This window comes from Globicephala melas, chromosome 6 (genome assembly GCF_963455315.2).
Source record: "Globicephala melas chromosome 6, mGloMel1.2, whole genome shotgun sequence".
Classification (NCBI taxonomy): Eukaryota; Metazoa; Chordata; class Mammalia; order Artiodactyla; family Delphinidae; genus Globicephala; species Globicephala melas.
This window is the reverse complement of record NC_083319.1, coordinates 6,823,844-6,850,695: the sequence shown is the minus strand read 5'-3', so window position 1 is coordinate 6,850,695 and position 26,852 is coordinate 6,823,844. Positions and strand designations below refer to the sequence as shown.

Here is a 26,852-nt window from a genome sequence, read left to right as displayed (position 1 = left end):
AACTGAATTAAGCTTATTTGACTTGGATTTCTTTTTTTGTAACCCAAAGAGTCTAGCCCAAGATGAGTAAAGAGCTCCAGAGTTTGGTTTTGTATTCTGACTGCCGCCTGCTTACTTCTTGGAATTCCCCTGGGGGAGCCTGGCTGTCTCTCCTGCCTGACGAGCGGAGAGCCAGGGAAGAGGACTCTGTGTCTCTGAGTGGCACTGGCTGCCAGGCAGGTTGAGACCAGAACAAGGTAATTGGGGCATTGTCCCAGGGTACCTGCCTTTGATAACCATTCAGTTAGGACTGGAAAAGAAGGCATGATTTTAAATTTGGTTAGTTTGCCCGTTAACAGCACAGACACTCACCCAACAGTGTAGCAACACAGAAGCTGACATTTATTGACAAGGATAAATGGGTAAGACTGGAAGCTGCCCACCAGTGAACCAGGCTGATGTGAGGCTTCTTGCCAAGCTGTCTGCCTGGGCTTCTGAGCCCAGCCTGACCCTGAAACCCATTCCTGAGGCAGCCAAGACTCCCTTCAGGGATGACGCCATCCCACTAAGGACAGCAGTCACGTGGGATGATGGCCCCAAGGTCGTTGGGGCATTGCCCTCACACCCAACACTGGCCTAATCACAGACGCCATGGTATTCAGTCCTGAGGAGAGATGACTGATAGACCCATTTTAGAGATGTGGAGCCTGGGGGGAACTCCCTGGCGGTCCAGTGGTTAGGTCTCCGCGCCTCCATTGCAGGGGGTGTGGGTTCGATCCCTGGTCGGGGAACTAAGATTCCACGTGCCGTGTGGCATGGGCAAAAAGAAAAAACAAACAAACAAACAAAAAGGAATGACATGCTGATACCACCGGCTACATGTGGATGAACCTGAAAAACATCAAGCTAAGAGAGAGAAGCCACTCACAAAAATCCATCTATCGTATGATTCTATTTGTATGAAATGTCCGGGATAGGCAAATCCATAGAAACAGAAAGCAGACTGACGGTGGCCGGGGTGTAGGCGGAGGGGGGAATGGCAGTGATGGCTTGAGGCATACAGCGTTTCCTTTGCGGAAGATGAAAAGGTTTTAGAGAGGACTGGTGGTGACGTTTGCACAACAGTATGAATGTACTTGATGCCACTGAATTGTACATTTTAAGACGGCTAGTTTTACGTTAAAAAGAAAAAGAAAAGCCAGGGCAGCTGTCTCGTTCACGGCTATATTTACACACCTAACGTGGTATCTGCATAAAGCTGTGCTGGGTAAATATCTGTCAAAAGTTGGACCACCTGAATGTGCACGTGAGATGCTGGTGCATTCTGGGGCTAGCTGTGGTGCAGGAGAGAAACACCCTTCTGGCCATTCCAAGCTCTGACGCAGCGTGGCCCTTGATGGAACCCATCTGCTCGCTGCTCCTCGGCCTCTGGGTCTCAGATCCTGTTACTGATGAGCAGAGCTGCGGTCAGGCAGGCGTATTTCCTGGATACAGTTTGGGGATATGACACAAACAACAGGAGAGGCAGATGGGGGAGGAGGGAGAGGAGAAATGTCTGTCTCAGCACAAATCCTTGCCAAGGCGTTTCCAGGGAAGCAGCTGTCACCCCAAGTGTGACTCTAGGCAGAGGCTCCGGGATCAGCGAGGGCAAGACCCTCACCTGCCCGGGCTGTCCGCTCATCAAGTGGCACAAGCGACCTCGCTCTCACACGCACGCCACCCACTGACGCTGTTCCCGGTGTCTTGCTCTCAGACACATCAGGAACCCATTTCCTAGGAGGCCCTTGGAGGGGAGCTCTTGCATTCCTGGGATCGTGTTCAGCGTGGGATGGCTCCGGGGACAGCTGGCCGAGGTTTTCAAAGTCAAGTACAACGGGAACCCCTCCCACTTCTTCAGCAGCCTCCAGGACCCAAACCTTCCTCTGCTCCACAAAAAAACACCACCCCCTTTCCCTCGCTGCCTTTGTCACCATGACAGTATTTTACGACTGCAGGTTTTTAAACTACTCATCCAAATACACCAGATGCCGAAAGGGGGCGAAGTGGGAACTTCTTCCTTTAGCTCTGATGCAAGGGTCGGCTCTGCAGCTCCCTGTTGATCCATCTTGGCTAGAACCCTGCCATTCTGGGGAACTCACTACCTTCCAGTACTAATAACAATAGCAACAACAGCAATGGCAGCAGTTGTTATGCACTAGATAACCCCCTAGGAGCCGGGCTCCCTTTACAGGCTGTACCTGTAAACTTGCCTTGTTTTATCTTTAGCATCTCACCCTGTTATCAGCCCATTTCCTAGGTGGGAAAATTGGCTCAGGGCTACAAATGGCCTTCTCTATGGTCACAGATCTGGGCAGAGGTAGAACTGCCCGAAGACAGAGCCCATGCCTTAGCCCCCAGGCACAGCTGAGGTTTGAACTGAAGCCAGCCATTCCCTTCTTGCACAACTCTCCTTGTTTAACATTCCTACCTTATGCTAGATCTGCCCTCTGGGGCCACAGAGAATACTCGCGTTCCCTTCTTTTCCCCACTGCCTTTCAGAAATTGGAGGATACGCAGTGTCCACGCCAAATCCCCTCTTCCAGGTGAAACAACTGCTGTCCTGTCAGCTCATCCTTGGAGCCCATGTTTTCCAGCCGCCACGACCCAGTTCGGAAAGGTCCCTGTTAGAGGGGCCATCACCCCGTGTGCCGCTGAGCCAGCTCAGACCAGAGTGGGAAATTCACCCCTCACTGCTACAAACGCGGGAAGCGCTGTGACTCCAAGTAGGTCTGGCTGCACAGTTTGCGGGGGCCCAGTGCAAAATGACAACGCAAAGCCCCTTGATCAGAAGTTATTACAAATTTCAATACGGCCGTGAATGAGACAGCCACCCTTTTGAACGTAAATGAGACGGCTTTTCTTTTTAACGTAAAACTAGCCATCTTAAAGTGTACAATTCAGTGGTATCAAGTACATTCATATTGTCGTGCAACCATCACCACCAACCCTCTCTAAAACTTTTTCATCTTCTCCAAAGGAAACGCTGTATGCATCAGACTTTAAGAGCATTAAACTGAGCCTGTGTGACTGCGTGAAGCTGGCCCTGGTTCTGAGCTCAGGGTGACTTAGCTGAGGGAAGAAGGCATGTCCTCATGAAAGCCAGAGAAAGGATAACATCAGAACTCGATAGGGCCTTTCAGGATGCCAACATCTCATGATAAATAACGTGGACCATAATAGCAGCTAGCACTGTTTCGTACTTCCCCTGAGCCAGGCATCATGATTACTTTTTAATAATAGCATTATTAAATGCTATTATCTGACATTCACCATGTGCCCGGGAAATATTAAACTTATTTAAAATTCATAACAACAAATTCATAACAACCCGTTGAGGTAGGTACTGTTATTCCCATTTTACAGATGAGAAAATTGAGGTATGGACCATCTGAGTAACTTACCCTAAGAGCTGATGAGAGGGACTTCTCTGGTGGTGCAGTGGATAAGACTCAGTGCTCCCAATGCAGGGGGCCCAGTTTCGATCCCTGGTCAGGGAACTAGATCCCACATGCATGCCGTAACTAAGAGTTCACAGGCCACAACTAAGGAGCCCTGGAGCCGCAACTAAGTAGCCCTCCTGTGGCAACTAAGACCCGGCACAACCAAAAATAAATAAATAAATAATGTAATTTTTTAAAAAGAGCTAATGAGAGGTCTCACAACAATCTTTTGGGGGTAATTACTCATAACACCATGACCTCCGATTATCATAGAAGATTCCTGAGGTTCAAGGGCCAAAAAACAACCATAGTAATGAGAACACAAGTGGAGGATTCAAATCCAGAACGACGCAGTTGCAGAGCTCCTGCTCTAATTCCCTTTGCAGTCCAGCCTCTATCAAAGACAGAGGTAACATGTCTGTCGTGTGTTGAATAGTGTCCCCACAAAAGATGTCCGAGTCCTAAACCACAGCACCTGTGAATGTGACCTTACTTGGAAATAGGGTCTGTATTAGCCAGGGTTTTCCAGAGAAAAACAAAATCAATCAAATCCTATTGATTTGATTGAGAGAGAGATTATATGACTATATAGATATAGATATAACCTATCTATATATAATCTATATAGAGAGAGATTGTCTATCTATCTATCCATCTAGAGGGATTTTTCTTTATGAGAAATTAGTTCATATGATTATAGAGGCTGAGAAGTCCCACCACCTGCCATCTGCAAGCTTGAGACTTGGGAAAGCGGGTGGTGTAGTTCAGCCCAAGCCCAAAGGCCTGAGAACCAGGGAAGTCAATGGTGAAAATGTCAGTCCAAGGGCTGGGGGAGATTAGCGAGGCAGTGAGGCAGGAAACATGGCGTGACTTCCTCCTTCCTCTGTCTTTGATTCTATTCAAGCCCTGAGGATTGGATGAAGCCCACCTACGCTGGGGAGGGTGTCCTATGTTACTGAGTCCACTGATTCTAATGCTAATCTCATTCGGAAACAGTGTCACAGATCCACTCAGAAATAATGTTTAATCTGGGCACCCAGTGGCTAGCCATAAAATTAAGACATACAGCGTCTTTGCACATGTAATTAAGTCAATGGCTGGTGTCCTTATAAGAAAACAGAGAGGGCGATTCAGACTCAGGGAAAGGCCAATCTCTGCATCTCTGGTGGACGCAGAGATTGTAGTGGTGCGGCCACAAGCCAAGGAACGCCAAGGGCTGCCAGTGACACCAGAAGCTGGGAGAGAGGCCTGGAAGAGATTCCCCCAGAGGGAACCAACCCTGCCAACACCTGGATTTCAGACCTCTGGCTTCCAGAACTATGAGAGAATAAAATTCTGTTGTTTAAGCCACCCAGTTGGTGGTCATTTGTCACACAAGCTCCAGGAAACTAATAAAATGCCTTTCTGTGTTTTTAAAAGTGTTTGCATGTCCACAGGACACGTGTAACTGCTGGTTGGATCTCATACAATCCAGCCCAAAACTAAAGATTTATTTAACTGGTACTGCCAACCTGAAAATACATCTACAGACACCTTCCTGGACCCCCAAAGACCCAAGGACTGTGGATGAGAAGTGCTGTCCCGGTTCAATGCCTTGTTTACAGACAAGGAGCCAGAGAGGGGAGGTGGCTTCCTCCCCTTATGGTTAAAGAAGAGTGAGAAAGGTCCAAGGTCACCACAAGTGCAAGCCACATACGTTAATTAAAATTTTTCTAGTAGCTGTGTTAAAAACCATAAAATGCAACAATGAAATTAATTTCAACAATTCTTTGAGTTCCCTGAGGACACTAACAAATCACCAGAAACTTGGTGACTTAACAGAAATTTATTCTCTTACGGTCCTGGAGGCAAGAAATCTGAAACCAAGGTGTCAGCAGGGCTGCGCTCCCCACCACAGCCTCAAGGAGAGAATCTGCTCCTTGTGCCTTCCAGCTTCTGGTGGCTGCTGGCATTCCCTGGCTTGTGGCAGCATCGCTCCGGTCTCTGTCTTCATGACCACGACCGACCGCACTGCCTTCTCCTCCCTTTCTCTGTGTGTCTATGTCACACCTCCCTCTTTCTCCCACTTATGAGGATACATGTGATGACATTTAGGGTTTACCTGGATAATCCAGGATAATCTCGTCATCTCAAGATCTTTAACTGAATCACAATTGCAAAGAAAGACACCTTTTCCATTACGGTAACATTTACAGGTTCCAGGGGTTAGGACTTGATATCTTTGGGGGACATTGTTCAGTCTACTCTAATAATATATTTTACTTAACCCACTGGATCCAAAATATCATCATTTTAACGTCATTAATATTTTAAAATTATTAGATATTTAACTTTTGTTCATATTAGGTCTTCAGAATTAGCTATGAATTCTACACTCATGGCACAACTAAGTTTGGAGCTCCACATTTCAGGAGCTCCAGGACCATATCTGGCTTGAGACGGCCATATGGACAGTGCATAAAGGAGATTCACTTTATCTCTACATAAAGTGTTCTAGAACTTGTCTTTCTGGTTTTTTATTTCTTTAAGGCACGTGGTACAAAGGTCACAGATGTGATTAGAATCTCGGGTGAAACTTGAGCCTTTCAGTTCAGACCCGAAGACCCGTGAATCAAGCTGTGGAAGCTGCCTGTGAGGTATGTGCCCAAATCTGGGGGTGATTTCAAGCAAGCTGGACTTAAAATTTAACTCTGAAAACCCCAATTTATTACCAGGAGAACAGCAAAAATCCCCTTCCTATCTGTGATAATCATGCCAGCCCACGGGTTGAGTTTTAGTTTGAAAAGCACTGATTTTCTGTGACCACTTCGTATGTTAAATTCTCTTATCCTACTTTTGGAGAAAGTGAAACTGAGGCCTGGAGATGCCAAGTAACCTGCCACCAGGGCTCAGCGGCTGAGGATCAAGAAGGAGCACAGGTCTGAGCCAGTGCTGGTCACTGTTGGGCACCACTGCTTCCTCGCTGAGCAACATACTTCCCCTCTCCAAGCCTCGCTCTCCCCATCTCTAAAATGGGCGTGAGAACAGACCTTCCTCCGAGGATTACTGAGGTAATCCAGGTAGCATGCAGCATTGTGACTGGCATTAAATATAAACTGTCACTGCTGCTGGTGGTGTTCATATTGGTTTATTCAACGGAGCCAGTCTAATTCCAGAGGCAGAGCCCAGGGGCCAGGGATGTGTGTGTGAAGGGCCACCTGCTCTCCAGTTGTCAGTCCAGTGGGGGTCGAGACTGGTATTAAACGAATTACCTTACAACAGGATAAGAACCATGCATAATGATGTGTGTGTACCAGGTGAAGAAGAAAACAGGTGGTCGGGGTGGGGGAGCCTTGGGGGTTTGCTGGATTGCCCAGGAACCTGATTGACTGGTTGGAAGCCAGGGGATGTACTTGACAAGCCCAGAATGCGGGCCTTCACTGAGCCCCTGAAAGGGGTCCTTCCCACCTCCCCTCCACACACACACAGGTAGAGACATCTCCCCCGGGGAGGCAGTCCCAGGCAATTCCTGAGGTAGGGCCACCATGGCCATAGCTGATTGGACGGCAGAGAGCACCTGACCACAGGCAGCTAATGGGAAGCTAGCCAACAGCCAATGAAATCCGCTGCTGGGGTAGCTCTGCTCAAACAGGTGCTTCCCAGGTGTGAACAGAAGATACCGAGAGAGATGGAAAGGTGGGCATGGTGCAGGAGCCCAGACCACTGAGAGGAGTCTGAACTCAGCGCCCGAGGAGTGGGATGCAAGCAGCAGGAACAGATCAAAGAACGTCGACAACCAGGCCCCTCCATGAATCTGCTTCGGGTCCTATCCAGCCCTGGGATCCTGGGAAACCCGTGTTTCCGTGTCCCGCCTGAGAAGTTCCCCTTGTACCGCAGCATCCTCACCATAAGTCCCTCTATCCCAGAATCCTCAGTGCGGCTCTGCCCTAGCAACGAGAAAACAACCTACCACCAACCCAAGCTAGTTAGCACTGGTCGGCCACCTGCTCTACTGGGCGCCGGTGTCTACGGGAAGCCAAGGCCCCACAGAAGCCCATTTCAGATTCCGCTTGTCCTCTGGGTATAGTAGGGTAAGACGACACTTTCTATGTAAGCCTCTCACTGCTTCCCTGCTCACCACCCGACCCTAACTCCTCCACCGTGAAGGCCTCCCTGCTCTCACCTCGTCCCAAGAGTCAGATCCTCCCTAACACGAAAGAGCACAGAATTGACCCAGACCAGCCTCTCGCAGCCAGCAGCCCCCTCCTCACTGCATTTTTCCTGCCAGGCCGTTCTCTGGGCAAGATTCTGGCCATGTGGACCCATCAAAGGCCACTAGGGCCACTAGGACTCAACAGTGTGTCACTGTTAAGCATGTTGGCGGCAGCAGCTGAGAGATGAGACCGACCAGCACTGTGGGAGGGGGTGAGACCCCGGGGATGAACAGACACGATTTGGCCCTGAGACAAGAGTAAGACCTGGCGAAGGGAACAGGCTCCTCCCTCCCGGGCAGGGCAGCTGAGGGAGACCTTCAGCTTGGGCTGGGAACACAAGCAGGGCAGTAAACTAAGTGACAAAATAATAATTATTATATAACAAGATGAACAATAATAAGAGCTAACTTTATTTTTATTTTTTTAATTTTTAAATTTAATTTAATTAATTTTTTTATACAGCAGGTTCTTATTAGTCATCCATTTTATACACATCAGTGTATACATGTCAGTCCCAGTCGCCCAATTCAGCACCCCACCATCCCCACCCCCCCGCGGCTTTCCCTCCTTGGTGTCTATACGTTTGTTCCCTACATCTGTGTCTCAGTTTCTGCCCTGCAAACCGGTTCATCTGTACCATTTTTCTAGGTTCCACATACATGCGTTAATATGCGATATTTGTTTTTCTCTTTCTGACTTACTTCACTCTGTAGGACAGTCTCTAGATCCATCCACGAATAAGAGCTAACTTTAGCTGCCAGATACGGTGCCCAATATTAGTCCACTGTCTTCCTTGTCCCCATTTTAGAGGTGAGGACGTTGAGGTTCAGAGGAGTGAAGTGACTTGATCAATTTCCATGCTAAACCACAGTGATATACACACATCACTGCACTGGTGTATGTGAAAAAGACTCTTCAGAGAGCCCGGGGTGGGGGAGGAAAGGACTTGGCCGAGAAGGGGCTGATACCCACACGAAGCTGATCTTCCACGGGCCCAGCTGGATCCTCTGACCTTCTCCCCCAATCTCCAGTTTCCAATCTGGACTGTGTGTCTCAGAACTGCGGGCACGTAGCACATGTGCTATTATCGACTGCTCAGCCCAGAGCACTGAGGGGTGGTGTTCCAGAAGCTTCTGAGTTTGGAGCCAGGAAAGGACCAGAAATGTCCCTTGCTGCCTCCACTCCCATTGTCCCTGCACAACCTGCAGCCAGGGACCCAGGCTTCTCCGTTTTAACCACCTTGGGAGGCCCTGCCCCTCCTGTCTCATCATGAGCGATGCCCTCCAGCCCTGGGAATGACACAGTTTTGGCGCTAAGGGAAAAAGTGCAGCGTCCTCCTGGCCAGAGGCCATTCTGCACCCGGTTGTCTGTCACTCCCCAGCTGTGTACGGAGCTGGTGAAAATGCTAGCCTGTGACCAGAATGCCAGACCAGCCATCATGGGAACCAGGGACACGTAAAGCCCAAGAACAGTCTTTTTTTTGGCTGTGCCATGTGGCTTGTGAGATCTTAGTTCCCCGACCCGGGATTGAACCTGGGCCCTCGGCAGTGAGAGCGTGGAGTCCTAACCACTGGAACCCCGGTGAATTCCCAAGAACAGTCATTTTTTTTTTTTTTTAATTTATATTTTTGGCTGTGCCACAAGGCTTGTGGGATCTAAGTTCCCTGAACAGGGATTGAACCCGTGTCCCCTGAATTGGAAGCACGGAGTCTTAACCACTGGGCCGCCAGGGAAGTCCCCCCAAGAACAGTCACTTCTGAAGTTTGCAGAATTAAAGTGGGAGACCAGGGTGCCCAGCAGAGGTTCCTTGCTCCCTCGTTCATTCATTCATTCATTGATTCGTCCATTCAGCCCCTGAACCCTGAGTGCTTAAGTGTGCCAGGAACTGTGCTGGGTGCTGGGGACACAGGGGTCATGTCAGAGGCGCCCCAACATTGGGAGGGGTTTGGGGCTCTCTCCAAGGCCGACGCTCGACCCAGTGACCTCTCTCCAACCCAGGCCTGGAGTTCCTCTAAGCCAGCCTCAGCCTTTCGTCCTGCCTCTCACCCTGGCCCCAGACCCCTCTGCCTGAGCTCACAGGCGATGACTTGGGTGACGTCACACCGGAGGCCCTGGCCGGTCTGCAATCCCAGGGGCTTCCGGCTCCGGCTTTCTGGCTTTATCCTCCCCCTTCTCAAGCATGACTCAGGCGGGGACAGGACCTGGAATGTGGTAAGGCTCTCCATTTTTACGCAATTGTTTTCTTCACTCAAACCGCAGGCCTTGTAGGGGAGGCCCCCTCCCCTGCCTCGCAACCCAGTGACTGTCAGGGTTCAGACACTGGGTAAATAGAGCCTCTCCTCTGCTGGGGGTCAAGGCCAGTCCTCAGGAAAGCGCCACAGGGGAGGGAAGCCTCCACTCCAGAGACGTGCTCTGCCTGGCACTGCAGGGACCTCCTCCCTCCCTCCGTCCTCCTCCTCCTCTCTTCTCCCCCTCTCCTCTCCTCCTTTTCCTGTTCCGCAGCCAGCAAAGTGATCTCAAATTCAACCCGTTAACAGTGGGACATATGATTTTTCCTAAGGGTAGCTGTATTTGTGCAAAAGAAAACCTGAATAGATGAATAGATCATTCACTCATTCATTCTTCATTCATTCATGGAGTGGCAGTAGGACTGTTAACAGCATGGGTTTGGGAGTCACCCTGCAGGTGTGTCCAGCTCCACCCCTTGCTGCCTTTGCAATCAGGGACCAGTGGCATCCCCATCGTGCCTCCATTCCCTTATCTGGGGTGTGGTGAGGACTCAGGGGATGGTGCAGGCAGGGTGCCGGTGCAAGGTGCTGATTAGTCTTGGTCACTTCCCTGAGGGCACTAGGAGCCTTTGGGAAGTCTCAGGCAGGTTGGCGACTGCTCAGGTCCCTGGCTGCTGGGGAGGAGGGGGTGCCAGAGGAGAGGGGACACATGAGAAGGCAGGTGCTACTGCCCGGATGAGAGGTGACACGGCCTGAGAAAGATATGTCACAAGGACTGGCAGGCCTCAGCGATAGGCTGGCTGTTAGGTGTTAGAGACAGAATGTCAGCAGAAGTCAGAAGGGTGGTTACCTCTGTGTGCAGGGGGTGTATTGACTGTGATGGGACACAAGGGAATTCCCTGGGTGCTGAGAAATTTCCATGTCTCCATCTGGGTGGCAGTTAAAAATTTTTTTAACTTAGGGATGTCTACATAGGTTAAATTTTTTTTTCTTTTTGAGCTGTTGCTTAAGATTTGTGTATTTTACTTAGGTAAATGGTACCTCAATAAAAAAAATAAAGGGAATCCCTTGGTGGTCCAGTGGTTAGGACTCAGCGCTTTCACTGCTGGGGCCCGGGTTCAATCCCTGGTTGGGGAACTAAGATCCCGCAAGCTGCGTGGCGTGACCAAAAAAAAAAAAATTTTTTTTTTAAATAAAAAAACAGAATAAAATCCCAATGCCCAGGTCTCTGACTTGAATAGCTGAGTAGATGGGGATGTCATTTACTGACATGGGAAGCCTGGAAGAAATGCTGACTTGAGAGAAAAGATCAAGAACCTGGTTTTGCATTTAAGTTGTTCTCAATGCTTTCCCTGGTATAAACAATGCCAAGATGAATGTCGGCGTCCATTCAGGTAAATTCCTACAAGTGGGATTTCTGGATCCAAGTGTACAAGCATGTCTTTAAGACTTGTGACTCACATTGTCAACAAGGCTTTACCAATCTGCGTTCCCTCCCACATTCATTCATTTGTACATTCATTCCATCGCTGAGCGCCATCTCTGTGCCAGGCCCTGTCCTGGGTACTAGGGACACAGCGGCAAACCAGACAGAGAGATTGCTGCCACCCGCTTCCTGGAGCGCCCAGTCTGGGGTGGGGGGCAATGTAGGAAGAGGGACCCTCTTGTTCAGAGAGGTCTATTCAACCCTAAAGGGGTGAAACACTTGCCCAGAATGCTGGCCCGAAACCACCTATTTTTAGTGATATTCTTTTTCCTCTGTAGTCAAAGATATATTAGATAGCCAGAGCGACCAGAGCTCTAGAGGAAAAGCGCTCCAGAGGGGGAAGAGCATTCCAGAAAAGGGCACAGAATGTGCGACGGTCCTGCGCTGAGGAGTTCAGGACAGGGCTGCAGGGCCAGACAGGAGGTTAGAGCTTCATCCCAAGAGCGATGGGAACCACAGGAGGATTGCTTTTTTTTTTTGCGGTACGCGGGCCTCTCACTGCTGTGGCCTTTCCCGTTGCGGAGCACAGGCTCCGGACACACAGGCTCAGCGGCCATGGCTCTCAGGCCCAGCTGCTCCGCGGCATGTGGGATCTTCCCTGACCAGGGCACGAACCCGTGTCCCCTGCATCGGCAGGCGGACTCTCAACCACTGTGCCACCAGGGATGCCCCGAGGATTGCTTTTCTTAATACATTTATTTATTTTATTTATTTACTTTTAGCTACGTTGGGTCTTCGTTGCTGCGTGCGGGCTTTCTCTAGTTGCAGCGAGTGGGGGCTACTCTACGTTGCGGTGTGCGGGCTTCTTATTGCCGTGGCTTCTCTTGTTGCAGAGCACAGGCTCTAGGCACGCGGGCTTCAGTAGTTGTGGCACGTGGGCTCACTAGTTGTGGCTCGCGGGCTCTAGAGCGCAGGCTCAGCAGTTGTGGCGCATGGGCTTAGTTGCTCCGCAGCATGTGGGATCTTCCCGGACCAGGGCTCGAACCCTTTTCCCCTGCATTGACAGGAGGATTCTTAACCACTGCACCACCAGGGAAGTCCCTGTGTTTATTTTTGATTGTTCGTGTTTTCTAATCTTCTTCATGCACATGTACTGTTTCTGTAATTTTAAAATATATTAATATATCTAAATAATATATACTTAGATATATAATATATTATATAATATATATTATATATTTTAAAATATATATTTAAATATACATGCACATATTACGGATGCTTTTTATTTTATTAAAAAAAAAACCCTCGGGCTTTCCTGGTGGCGCAGTGTTTAAGAATCCGCCTGGCACTGCAGGGGACACGGGTTTGAGCCCTAGTCCGGGAAGATCCCACATGCCGCGGAGCAACTATGCCCGTGCACCACAACTACTGAGCCTGAGCTCTAGAGCCCACGTGCTACAACTACTGAAGCCCGCGTGCCTAGAGCCCGTGCTCTGCAACAAGAGAAGCCACTGCAATGAGAAGCCCGCGCTGCAACTAGAGAAAGCCTGCGTGCAGCAACGAAGACCCAAAGCAGCCAAAAATAAATAAATAAATTTATTAAAAAAAAAAAAAACCTCTCCAGTCCAAAAAGTGCTGGGTGGCGGCCCTAGGCTCCCTACCCGCCTCGGTTAGACCCTTCACTCGGTTGCTCAGGGCCTTTCAAAGCCTATGCGAGGTCTGAGGTGGGGGAGAGGTGCCCACCAGAGAAATTAGAAACCCCGCAGGGAGGGCGCCCCGAGCCGTGCGTCCCCCTGGCCGTGAGCTCGGGTTTCGGCCCAGAGCCCCGTCTGGCCGGTTGTGCGTGTCCTTTTCTCTCCACTTTGGGGTCCCACCTGCGCTCCCCTTGCGATCTCCCCGACTGGGACCCGCTGGCGCGGCCAGATGCCGCCCATCGCATAGGTGTTGATGTGCGCTCACACCCGGAGCCTCTGGCGGCTGGGGTGAGTTCCCCAACCCGGGGGCCTCCCGCTGCAGCCGAGCCGGCTCAGCGGGAACTCGGAGCACGATTTGGAGCAAGGTGGGCGCCAGCACAGGGCCCGGGATGGGACGGGAGGGAGGCGCGGGGTCAGCAAAGCCAGCCGGAGAGCAGGTGCTTCAGCGTCTAGGCGCTCAGAGCCGGTCAGACGTGGGTTCAAATTCTGACTCCTCCAGGCTCAAGTAGGTGGACGCGGGCGAGGTGTGACATCACCTACCACCTCTCCTCTGGGAATGTGGGCAGTAGCCCCTGCCTGGCTGTTCTGAGGACCGGGTGTTTGCTGTTGGCATATACTTCCCTCAGGAGCCTGGCCCGTTCAATTTCTCACATGGTTTAGCAATTTCCATTCATTTTGGTTCAATTCAAAGTCTGGCTTCCAATGACAACCAAAGGCAAGGCTTAATCCTTCATTAGCTCTTGAATTAAAAACAACAGATGGACAAACAAAAAACCCTGAAGGACATTATTGAGATAATTGGGGAAATTTGAATGTGGAAGAAATGACCCATAACGCTGTGTTGAAATTAAATTGAGTAAGAGGATGGTATTGTGGTTTTACAGGCATCGTCCTTAACCTTAGGAGACACTTGGTGAAGAGTTTAGGGCTGGAGTTCAATGATGGCTGCAGAGTGCTTTCAGATGGGTCAGTAAAAGAAGAGAAAGAGGAGCCAATGGGAGAGCGTTCACACTTGCTGGATCCAGGCGAGAAACTTGGGCGTTCATCGTAGTATTCTTTCTACTTATCTGAAAGTTTAAAACAGTTTTTTTTTCCAAACTGAAATGCTATCCACTTTCTAAGAAAGAGGGTCTTGCTTTCTTGTTGCATCAGGAGAAGTGTTGGGAACTTTCTCCCTCTTCTCTCTCTTCCTCCGTATCGCTCCAAGGGTCCCCGACTAAGGTGTGCTGTTGTGTGTCAAACAGATGTTTTGGGCCAGCCAGGGAGCCTCACCGCTCTTCTTCATGCTGTTCCCAGGGAGAAGCGCTACTAACACACTTTCAGAACCCCTGTCCCCATCCTTGCTGGGCTGGTACATCCTGGACATCAGTCCCGAATCATGTCAGTCTGGCCATTGCAGCCACACTCCCAAGCAAAGGCCCTTTGACCAGAACAATAAATAACTCCACCTAATTTGGACTTCACCAAACCAACTTCGTTTAGTCTAGAGTCACGCTTCTCAATATATGGGACAACGGTCACACACAACCTTTAAAAGAATGGCAGAGCCATAGGACATGACAAAAACTGGTTAGATCCCACATGCTGTGGAGCAACTAAGCCCGTGCGCCACAACTCCTGAGCCTGAGCTCTAGGCCCACGAGCCACAACTACTGAGCCCACGTGCCACAACTACTGAAGCCCGTGCACCTAAGAGCCTGTGCTCTGCAACAAGAGAAGCCATCGCAACGAAGAGTAGCCCCCGCTCAACGCAACTTAGAGAAAGCCCGTGCGCAGCAACGAAGACCCAATGCACCCAGAACAAAACAAAACAAAACTGGTTAGAACCAGCTAGATCCAAGATGGCGGAAGATTTGACTTCCAGTGGACCTTGAGCCGCGTTATATACTCATTGTAACACATCAGCATCTGCTAAGTGACACACCCACTAGCACCATGACAGTTCCAAGGCCAACCATCCACGATCAAAAGTGGGCGGTGGCCCATCCTGGAAATCTCCACCCCCTTCCCCAAAAGAATTGGAATAATCCTCCCATTCATTCGCCTATGAAATTACCCAGCCCATAAAAACTAACCACGCCATATGTCAGAGCCCCTCGCCTTCTGAGATGGCCCACACTCTGTCTGTGGAGAGCGCTTCTCTCTGAATAAGTCCACTTCTCACCTCTCACTTTGTCTCTCACTGAATTCTTTCTGTGAGGAGACATCAAGAACCTGAGCTTCATCAAGTCCTGAAACCAGGTGTGTGATCTCAATTTAGAGACTGTGGCTTCGAGTCCCAATCTGGGCTTAGACACTTGGCTTCAAGTCCCTATCTGAGGCGCATGGTTTCACTTCGAGACTCTGAAAATGACAGAATTCCCCTAAAACACACACACATTTTAGATGTCACGTCAAGGAGCTGACAGAAGCTGGGATGTCCATCCACTGGCCCTAGAATTAAAATTTGAATGGGCTAGACAGAAACAGGAAACAACCTAAATGTCCATCAACTGGCAACTGGAGAGACAAGATGGGACATATCCTTATAATGGAACACTATTCAGCAATAGAAATGAGGTAGCAACAGATACATGCTATGACATGGGTGAACCTCCAAAGTATGCTCAGGAGAAGAACCCGGACACAAGAGACCACATATTGTATGGTCTATTTATATGAAATGTCCAGAGAAGGCAAAGCTACAGACAGAAAGGAGATTAGCGGTTTCCTGGGGCAAACGACAGGCGCTGACATTCAGTGTGTACAAGGGCTCCTAATGGGATGACGAAATGTTGGAAAACTGATTCATGGTGATGGCTGCGTAACTTGGTAAATTTACTAAAAACCACTCAATTGCACACACGAAAAGTGTGAACAAGCCGGTATGCAAACATGCCTCAGGGATGCTGTTTTGGGGTGTCACTGGGCTGGAACATACTGACAACGGTTTTGGGGTCCCAGACACACAGGGCCCCATCATTCTTACTTGTGTGATCTTATCCCTGCCTCCATCTCCTTTGCCCTCTAGTCCTTCCCACATATTGTTCTGCCCCAACTGGGCTGTGCATCCCCAGGGGAGGGAGGGGCAGCGTGTGTCTTGTGCACACTGCCTCCCAGGGCCTGCTCTAGGAAGCTGCTCTCTAAATATTTGTCTAATGAGTGAAAGAAGGAAGGGATGGTGTCATCCTCTCCTTGGGAAAGTGGCAGGGCTCCTAGAAGCTCCTTTTTTTTTTTTTTAACTTTTAGGGTTTTTTAGTTTTTTTTTTTTAAACAATTCAGTCTTGTTTCTTCTGCTGCTTCTTTTTTTTTAATTTTTAGTTTTTGACCACAGCATGCAACATGTGGGATCTTAGTTCCCTGACCAGGGATCGAACCTGCGCCCCCTGCATTGGAAGCAAGGAGTCTTAACCACTCGACCTCCAGGGAAGTCCCTCTAGCTGCTCCTTTTATAGGGTCATCAAATATCTCCCCATTATCCTTTCCCATGGCTGGGTACGTAGGAATATCTTTACCCCTCAGGAGAGCATTAAATTCTGTTCATCATGTTGCAGTTTTGTTTTTTTTTTAATTTAATTAATTAATTTATTTATGGCCGTGTTGGGTCTTTGTTTCTGTGCGAGGGCTTTCTCTAGTTGCGGCAAGTGGGGGCCACTCTTCATCGCGGTGCGTGGGCCTCTCACTATCACGGCCTCTCTTGCTGCGGAGCACAGGCTCCAGATGCGCAGGCTCAGCAACTGTGGCTCACAGCTCCGCGGCATGTGGGATCTTCCCAGACCAGGGCTCGAACCCATGTCCCCTGCATTGGCAGGCAGATTCTCAACCACTGCGCCACCAGGAAAGCCCTCATGTTGCAGTTTGAAACCTTGTCCTTGTTCCCTGGAATTGCTTACTTTAGAGTGATTTGGGTGTTAGGGTCTAATGCTTCTACCATTTACCAAAGGCTTACTATGTGCCCGGGGCTTCACGTGTGTAATCGCATCCAACTCTTGCAACAGTCCTGTGGGCCAGGTGTTATTATTTCCCCTAGTTTGCAGATCAGAAAACTGAGGCCCAGAAAGGTTAAGGCAGTCACCCAAGGTTACACAGCTGGTCAGAAGCAGTGTCGGGATGTGAACTCAGGGCCTTCAAAGTCCAGGCACTTGAAACTAAACATACCTCTGGGTCGTTCAATGGAATGGTATCAGTCAGACCCGGGGGTGGGAACCGGAGTTTCCCTGAACCCCTTGTTGACATCTGTTTTAAGGCCTAAGAACTGCATCTTGGGTGATTTTAAGGACTAGAAAATAGATACTTTATCAACACCAGTGAATGGTTTGCTACTTCAAATAGGGGTCCTTTTGTTACTTGGATGCTGTTTTTTTTTTACCTCTACCCGTCTCTCATGTTCTCAAAGTCTCTGCCTCTGCTTCTCTCGCAAAATTTCTTCCTTGTTTCAAGTTGCTCTGGTGAGCCCGTTTCTCCCTTTCTAATCCTGCGTGCTCGCCCCATCTAGTGGTAAGACTTGGGAATTACACTATCCTTCTGAGAAGCCGCAGGGTGAGGCAAGGTTTGGGGGAATGAATGCCTTGAGCCCTTCTGTCCAGGACAAAAATAGCAACAGTCTTCAGGTTACCAGAGGCCAGGTTCTCCAGATGCGTTCTAGCTACCTCTCTGGAGGCCACCTTAACTCTTTTATTTAATTATAAACTATTTAATCAAAAGAAACAATATAACATCCCAGATTTAATAGATGTTACATTTTGCTGTATTTCCTTCAGCTCTCTTTAATAAAAGTACCTTTAATAAAAGTAGAGCTCTAGGGCTTCCCTGGTGGCGCAGTGGTTGAGAGTCCGCCTGCCGATGCAGGGGACACGGGTTCGTGCCCCGGTCCGGGAAGATCCCACATGCCGTGGAGCGGCTGGGCCCGTGAGCCATGGCCGCTGAGCCTGCGTGTCCGGAGTCTGTGCTCTGCAATGGGAGAGGCCACAACAGTGAGAGGCCCGCGTACCGCAAAAAAAAAAAAGTAGAGCTCTAATCCCATCCCTTTGGCCTTCCTCCCCAAGAGTCATCTCCATGCCAAAACTGAAGTGTATCAATTCCTTGTTATGTTTTGTTTTTATTTTAACTACACATGTTATGTATCCGCATACAATGTGCATTTTAAAAAAAATTTATTTATTTATGTTGGCTGCTCCAGGTCTTAGTTGTGGCACACGGGATCTTAGCTGTGGCATGCATGTGGGATCTAGTTCCCCGACCAGGGATCGAACCCAGGCCCCCTGCACTGGGGGCGAGGAGTCTTACCCACTGGACCACTAGGGAAGTCCCACAATGTGCATTTTAAATATGTGAACAGAAGGAATTCCCTGGCAGCCCAGTGGTTAGGACTCCGTGCTTTCACTGCCAGGGCTCAGGTTCAGGGAACCAAGATCCTGCAAGCTGTGTGGCATGGCCAAAAAACAAAACAAGACAACAAAAAATATGTAAACACATAAATGGTATACTGTACATCTCCTTTGGCTACTTTTTCTTTTTCACTCAACTCTGGTTCATGAGACTTATTGACATTGATACACATAGTTCTAGTGAATCCATTTTTATCTTCTGTATAATATTCCATTTTAGGACTAAACAGTGGTTTATCCATTCCTCTGGTGATGGAAAATTAGCTTTGATTCCAATTTTTACTACTACAAATAGCACCTCAACAAACATCCTTGAATGTGTCTCCTTGTGTACATGGGTCCCTCTAGGAGTGGGCTTTGCCATGAGTGGGTTACAGGTGGGCAGACGGAAAGGGCCCAAGGCAGCCAGGGCCCTGGGCTCAGTCACCTTGTCCAGTAGTCCCTCCACTAACACCAGTGGGCTGTACCCATACTTTCATTTTCCTCATGCATCATGATGTGATACAGGCTTGAAGATGGAATTTCTGGGTCACAGGGCATGTACATCTTCAACTTTCCAGGTATTGACAAATTGGTCTTGTCTTCAATGTCACTTTAAGTGACATCAGGGGGTTCTTGTTCCCCCAAAAGATCTGGGTGACTGCCATTCCCTGGGTATGTAGCTTAGGACTGGAGCGCGTGCAACCATCTGTTTACGTCACAGATATTTATTGATATCTGTGCCATGAGTAATAACATCCCTGTCTCTGACCCAGGAAGCTCATGTCTTTGATAGCCTCTGTGAAACCGGCAGGCTAACTTGTGAACTTGCAAGCCGGGCAAAACCTGAGACGCTTCACCATTCTTCACGAGACAATCCCCTTTCCACCATGTACAAAGCACTATCACAAGCCTGAAGGGCTCAAAGAGAAGGGTCCCCTTGGCCTGTTTTGAAGGGTATCATGGTTAATTGTATCCACCAGCTTGACTGGGTTATGGGGTGTCCATACATTTGGTTAAATGTTATATCTGGGTGTGTCTTCGAGGGTGTTTCTGGATGAGATCAACACTTTTTTTTTTTTTTTTTTTTTGCGGTACACAGGCCTCTCACTGCTGCGGCCTCTCCCGTTGCGGAGCACAGGCTCCGGACGCGCAGGCTCAGCGGCCATGGCTCACGGGCCCAGCCGCTCCGCGGTATGTGGGATCCTCCCGGACCGGGGCACGAACCCGTGTCCCCTGCATCGGCAGGCGGACTTGCAACCACTGCGCCACCAGGGAAGCCCTGTTTTACATTTTTTATTTAGCCACACCGTGAAGCTTGAGGGGTCTTATTCCCATGACCAGGGACCAAACTTGGGCCCTGGCAGTGAAAGCGCTGAGCCCTAACCACTGGACCGCCAGGGAATTCCCAAGATCAACATTTAAATTGGTAAACTGAGTAAAGCAGATTGCCCTTCCCAATATGAGTGGGTCTCATGCAATCCATTGAAGGTCTGAATAGAATAAAAGGCTGAGTAGGAGAGAAATCTCTCTGCCTCACTGATTTCAAGGTGTGACATTGGACTTCTCCTGTCCTAGAACTCAGCCTCAGACTGGAGCTATACCTTTAGTTCTTCTGACTTTAGATGTCTCAGCCTCCATAATCATGGGAGCCAATTCCTTATAATAAATCCCTCTCTCTCTCTCTCTCTCTCTCCCTCTCTCTCTCTTTCTCTCTCTCTCTCTCTCTCTCTCTCTATATATATATATATCTCCATACATATATTATACATCCTATTGGGCCATTTCTCCGGAGGACCCTGACTACTACAAGGGGCTCACAGTTAAGAAAGGAACTTCGCAACACACCCTGTTTTTTTTTCTTAATAGCATTTGTTACCATCTGGTGATCACAGCAGTGTTTTGTGTTTTTTGTGGGTTTTTTGGCTGTGTTGGGTCTTCCTTGTTGCGTGCAGGCTTTCTCTAGTTGCAATGAGCGGGGCTACTCTTTGTTGTGGCATGTGGGCTTCTCATTGTGGTGGCTTTTCTTGTTGCGGAGCACAAGTTCTAGGCTCGCGGGCTTCAGTAGTTGTGGCATGCGGGCTCAGTAGTTGTGGCACGTGGACTCAGTAGTTGTGGCGCACGGGCTTAGTTGCTCCGCGGCATGTGGGATCTTCCCAGACCAGGGATCGAACCTGTGTCCCCTGCATTGGCAGGCGGATTCTTAACCATTGCGCCACCGGGGAAGTCTTCACAGCAGAGCAGTGGTTTTGTTTCTTTGCTTATTATCCATCCACCACAGCCCCATGAGAGGAGGTCCCTGGTCTGTCTTGTTCATCCTTACACAGAGCCTGGCATATGGGTGATGCTCAAAGAATCCTGGTTGAGTGAATGAACAAATTTAGTTATTGGAACCAGGGCTGAGCAGGGTTGTTGGGCAGCGAGAATGGCGTAGCAGGCATGGAGACTTTGTGCTTTTTTGTTTGTTTCTGTTATTTTTGTTGTTTTTTGTTTGTTTTGTTTTGGCTGCACCGCGTGGCATGTGGGGTCTTAGTTCCCCGACCAGGGATCGAACCCGTGCCCCTGCATTGGGAGCATGGAGTCTTAGCCACTGGACCACCAGGGAAGTCCCTGGTGTTTTCTTTAGCTTGAAACCCACAGTCCCTATGGATGCAATGCGTTAACTGCCTTCTCCAACCTTGGGTGCCTGATCCATCTGGGAGGCAGATTTCCTTCCCCTTTGTGTTTTGCCTATGAAGTGGGTTGGCAGCCCTGAGCCCACGCCCATTGGGAGGTCAAAGAGGGTGGCTAGGTCCCGGGGGGAAAAGAAGCCAGCTTTGGGTTAAACACGTTCCTCAGAGAAGCCAGTTCAGTCATTCCTGAGCCCAGCTCCTGGCCATCCATTTGTGATTGACTTGGGGGCTGGAGGTGACATTTGTTTAAGGAACAACAGTGAGAGACCTGAGTGGTGTGTGAAAGCGCATAGAACAGGAGACCTTTTCAGGAGGTTTTTCAACAGCAACAGTAACAACACCTTGGGGTGTTTTCCAACAATAATGCATTTACAAAGAATTCTCCATGGGGCAGCTGGTCAGTCTCAGGTGATGTTGGTAGAACTTGGAGGGATTCTAAAAGTGAAATGGAAGAATATTAACCCCCCCAACACAGCTCTGATGACATTGGATGGTAATTGCTGAGACCCCTCCCCAGGCGCCACTCCCGGCCAGATGGGCGCCCTGTTGGGCGGCACCAAGTCTCTCTTACTCACTGTAAATCCCCAGGTGGACAGATACAGTGCCTGACGCAGAGGAAGCCTTGGGCTGCTAGAAGATGGATGAGTGCATTTCCAACACAAGTAGAACAGACAAAGGTCATCCAGGAGTTCAAGGAGAGAACTTTCCAGAAGTCTTGCATCCCATACCAACTGCCCCCCTCCTACCTCCTAGGTTCCCAACGTGTCCTGAATGTCCGTCTCAGTGCACTCACCTCCCACACCGTGACCACATGTCTACTCATCCGTCTTCCCTGAGCCCTCCGCTAAGGTGCCCCTACACTCATCTCGTCAAGTGACCCTCAGGGCAACCTTATAAGGCAGGGACTATCGTTAGGGCCAGTCTACAAATGAGGAACCAGGGCCTAGAGAGCGTGAGTAACCTGCCCAGGGTCATATGCATGGTCACAGCAGAGGCAGAATTTGAACCCACGCAGTTTGTTTCCTGCCTGTTGGAGGAGAGAGGCAGGTCAGTGGGGGAAGAGGTCAGGTGGGGCCTCCGAAGGGCCCGAGTGCCCATCCTGACTCCACCACTTTCTACTCGTGTGACAAGTTCCTTGGGCACATTATTTAACCTCTCTGGGTATTAACCTGTAAAATAAAGATTGGCCACTTCACAGGGTTGCCTTAGAATTAAATGAGATAATGACGCTAGTGCGCCCAGAACCTGACCCTTAGCAAGCACTTAATAAATAAAACAATAGGGCTTCCCTGGTGGCGCAGTGGTTGAGAGTCCGCCTGCTGATGCAGGGGACACCGGTTCGTGCCCCGGTCGGGGAAGATCCCACGTGCCATGGAGCGGCTGGGCCTGTGAGCCAAGGCTGCTGAGCCTGCACGTCCGGAGCCTGTGCTCCGCAACGGGAGAGGCCACAACAGTGAGAGGCCCGCGTACCGCAAGAAATAAATAAAACAATACATAATAATGTTATTTTAAAAACATATGCTAGCCTATAAAAAGTGTCCGAATCTGCAGTGATAGAAAGCAAATCTGTGGTCGATGGACAGGGGAGGGGGCATCAGGGGAGAGGTGAGGATTACAAGATGGCAAGAGGAATCTTCTGGGGGTGATGGCTATGTTCACTACCCTGATTGTGAAGATACTTTCGTGAGTGCATAAATATGTCAAAACTTAACAAATTGTACACTTTTTTAATCAATTAATTAATTAATTAATTGATGGCTGGGTTGGGTCTTCGTTGCTGCACGCGGGCTTTCTCTAGTTGCGGTGAGCAGGGGCTACTCTTTGTTGCAGTGCGTGGGCTTCTCATTGTAGTGGCTTCTCTTTTTGCGCAGCACGGGCTCTAGGTGCACGGGCTTCAGTAGTTGTGGCACGTGGGCTCTAGAGCGCAGGCTCAGTAGTTGTGGCACACGGGCTTAGTTGCTCCACGGTATGTGGGATCTTCCCGGACCAGGGCTCGAACCCGTGTGCCCTGCATTGGCAGGCAGATTCTTAACCACTGCGCCACCAGGGAAGCCCTGTACACTTTAAATGTGTACATTTTGTTGTATGTCAAACTTACCTATAAAGCTGTTTGAAGGCATATGTAATATTCTATAGCCATTAGGATTTCATAGAAATAAAGCGTGTATCCCTGTATAAACGATAACAAGAAGAACACCAAATACCATGTGCCCCAGCAGAGCCCCTCTGTATAAAATAGACACTGATAAGACTTCGATGAGAACAGGTCTTCGGGCTGACAGTTGGCTTTTTATTTTTATTTATTTATTTTTGACTGTGTTGGGTCTTCATTGCTGTGCACAGGCTTTCTCTAGTTGCAGCGAGCAGGGGCTACTCTTCGTTGCAGTGTGCAGGCTTCTCAGTGCAGTGGCTTCTCTTGTTGCGGAGCACAGGCTCTAGGCGCACGGGCTTCAGTAGTTGCAGCACGTGGGCTCAGTAGTTGTGGTGCATGGGCTTAGTTGCTTCACGGCATGTGGGATCTTCCCAGACCAGGGACTAAACCCCTGTCCCCTGCATTGGCAGGCGGATTCTTAACCACTGTGCCACCAGGGAAGTCCGACAGTTGGTTTTTTATATAATCTAGGGGTTTGAACTTCTGTTGTCATTTTTTTCTGGAGGTCACAGAGGTAGTGAGAGCAGGATATGAACCCATGTCTCTGGGTCCTCAGACCAGCAGCTCACCAGTACCCTCTAGTGCTTCGCTCGGTGCGAGTAGGTCTCTCCAGCCTTGAGCAGTTTCCCATTCTATCAGCGTGGTCACACCTCTAGTTCCAGTCAACTCCGAAACTTCCCTGGAAACAGGTGTGGACCAGGGGGTGCTGTCTCTGGTCCTGAAAATCTCTGCCCACCTCGCACCAAAGGGCAGAGCCCTATCTGCAGCTCCCTTCCAAGACCTTCCTGGTTGGTCTTTCAAGTTATGACGGCCTTAAGGAGTCAAGTTGGTGGTTTTGAATGTTTTTAATTAACAATTTAAACACTGTAGGTGATGTTCCAAGAGAGAAATGATAGAAAGAGTAAAGGGGAAGGGGATAATGTAGGGACAAGAGGATGGGTGGGAGGTGAGGTGACCAGCCTCCCAGAGACAGTGGTGCAAGACGGCAGCTACCATGGGCTTTGGACAATTTTTTTTTTTTTTTTTTTTTTTTGCGGTACGCGGGCCTCTCACTGTTGGGGCCTCTCCCGTTGCGGAGCACAGGCTCCGGACGCGCAGGCTCAGCGGCCATGGCTCACGGGCCCAGCCGCTCCGCGCCATGTGGGATCTTCCCGGACCGGGGCACGAACCCGTGTCCCCTGCATCGGCAGGCGGACTCCCAACCACTGCGCCACCAGGGAAGCCCGGGCTTTGGACAATTTTTGAAAACAAAATGTGGATATAAATACCCAGAAGCACTCCCTTTTGTAAGATTTATAACAAAAATTAATATGAATGGAGTTAATAGTACTAATGGAGTGGTCACCCAGTAGCCAAATCAGCAGAATTCACGTAGCATCAAACTTGTCCAAAGACAGCTTCAGCTCCTAACGTTGCCTAAAGAAAATACGAAACTCCCTCAGCTGCCGCAAGGACAGTATTACAGCAATTAATAAACAAGATAAAACACAGGCTCTCCACCACCCGCCTCCCAATCCGATTTCTTCATTTTCCACAGCAGCAAATTTTCTAGGTACGTCTTGCAGGTCTCAGAGTACTGGAATTTCCCATTCAAAGGCAATTTCTCTTAAGATATGCTAAATGAACTAGTTTTTATCTTAAGATACTCACTGATACTGGAAATAGATAAGTTGTTTTACACTCTTTAAAACTTTCTTAAAAGAGGGGAGGGCTTCCCTGGTGGCGCAGTGGTTGAGAGTCTGCCTGCCGATGCGGGGGACACGGGTTCGTGCCCTGGTCCGGGAGGATCCCACATGCTGCGGAGCGGTTGGGCCCGTGAGCCATGGCCGCTGAGCCTGCGCGTCTGGAGCCTGTTCTCCGCAGCGGGAGAGGCCGCAACAGTGAGAGGCCCGCATACCGCAAAAAAAAAAAAAAAAAAAAAAAAAGAGGGGAAATGGGGCACAATGCAATGTCAGGATCATTATGTAGTTGGGGGCACTTGCGGGGGCCCATTTATATCCATTCCTGGGGCTCAGATATGTTTGGGTTGTCCAGAGAGCTCTTTGTGAGTGGTTTTGAGGACCTCTACTCTTGTGGTCATCTTCCCACCCTCCATAAATTCCAGTGGCCAACTTTAAGATAAGTGACCAAATGACAAATCAGGAAACAGTCACATTTTCAAGGAAACAAAATGTCATTTGAGTATGTACAACAGCGCAAACTGGGGGGGGTTACCCAGGCACAACACCCTTGCCCATGGCTGGTTGATACAAGGTCAAGATACCAGACCCAGGTTGGGCCCATCAGCTTCTCTCTCTGAGGGCAGTGCCGGAGCAACAGGGCCCCAGAGCTTCTGCCACCGAGGCCTCCACACCCCACCTCTGGGATCCTCTCTCCCAAGTCGGGGTCACTCAGCGTTTTTTACATTTCCACGGGCCACCCTGGGTTCTTCTAAGAAGCCCAAGCCAGTCAGTGTCAGTCTATTGTTTGGAAGCAAAGAACCTCATCTGTTACCAAAACTGTTACCTCAACTGTTACCAAAACAGTTGGTAACAGAGAGGGGGAGACAGGCCGCAGAAGCTCAGGACTTGATTACTGAACCCACATGAAGGACGCTGCAGGAGGCACCTCCTTCCCCGATCTCCATCTTCCAGGAGAGGGGAGCCCCAGAGCCCGCAGTGACAAAACAGAGGAGCAAGTGTCACCCGACTCCCCTCGGGACCACGCCCACCGAGGGGAAGAGCTCCAGGACCCTGAGAAGCTGAGGCCAAGACCCCTTCCACCACCAGCACCAGGATAGGGCTGAGTCCTGACAAAACTGGCAAGTCGAAAGCAGTTGCAAACGTCAACATCTTGCCTCAGAGATTCCCAGGCCTTTCTGTGAGAACATACAGTCCATAGCAGCATCGCTGGCCCCCAGATCAAAGCCCACCCTCCTGAGAATGTTCTACACTTGAACATTAAATGCATATTTATGGAGTGCCTGCGGTGTATGTGGCACAGTTCTAGGAATTAGAGATACTGAACACAGTAGACAAGGCCCCGGTCCTCCTGAAGCTCTCAGGCCGGCAGAAGAGATGGACAATAGACAGGGAAACAAACAGGGTGACAACAGAGTAGGTGACCGGGTGGGAGGAAGAAGGGCTACTTTCGATAGGTTGGGTGGGCTTCAAGCTGAGGTCTGACCATTCTTAGCAAGAGTTCAGGCAGAGATGGAAGCGATCTAAATGCTCATTGACAGAAGAATGGATAAAGAAGATGTGGTATACACACACACACACACAATGGAATACTACTCAGCCATAAAAAAGAATGGAATAATGCCATTTGCAGCAACGTGGTTGGACCTAGAGATGATCATACTAAGTGAAGTAAGTCAAACAGAGAAAGACAAATGCCAAATGATATCACATATGTGTGGAACCTAAAAAAAACGTTACAAAATGAACTTATTTACAAAACAGAAATAGATTCACAGACATAGAAAACAAACTTATGGTTACCAAAGGGGAAAGAAGGGGGAGGGAGGGGAATGTTAGGAGTTTGGGATTAACATATACACACTACTATATATAAAATAAACAACGAGGACCTACTGTATAGCACAGGGAACCGTATTCAGTATCTTGTAATAACCTATAATGGAAAAGAATATGAAAAATTATATGTGTATCTGAATCACTTTGCTGTACACCTAAAAAC

General features: G+C 49.3%; 1 protein-coding gene across 2 annotated transcripts in view; it reads right to left on the bottom strand.

Annotated features, from left to right (window-relative positions):
* Positions 1 to 433: 433 nt before the first annotated feature.
* LOC115842997 (torsin-1A) overlaps positions 434 to 26,852 on the bottom strand; it is a 50,363-nt gene continuing 23,944 nt past the window's right edge. Inside the window, exon 5 of one of the 2 annotated variants that reach the window (XM_060300314.2) lies at positions 434 to 1,463. In XM_060300314.2, coding sequence (XP_060156297.1) covers positions 1,447 to 1,463 — 17 coding nt within the window. In that variant the 3' untranslated portion in view covers positions 434 to 1,446. Of the gene's footprint in view, positions 1,464 to 25,120; positions 26,787 to 26,852 lie in introns of those variants that run through there. The other variant, XM_060300313.2, reaches the window with a different exon arrangement.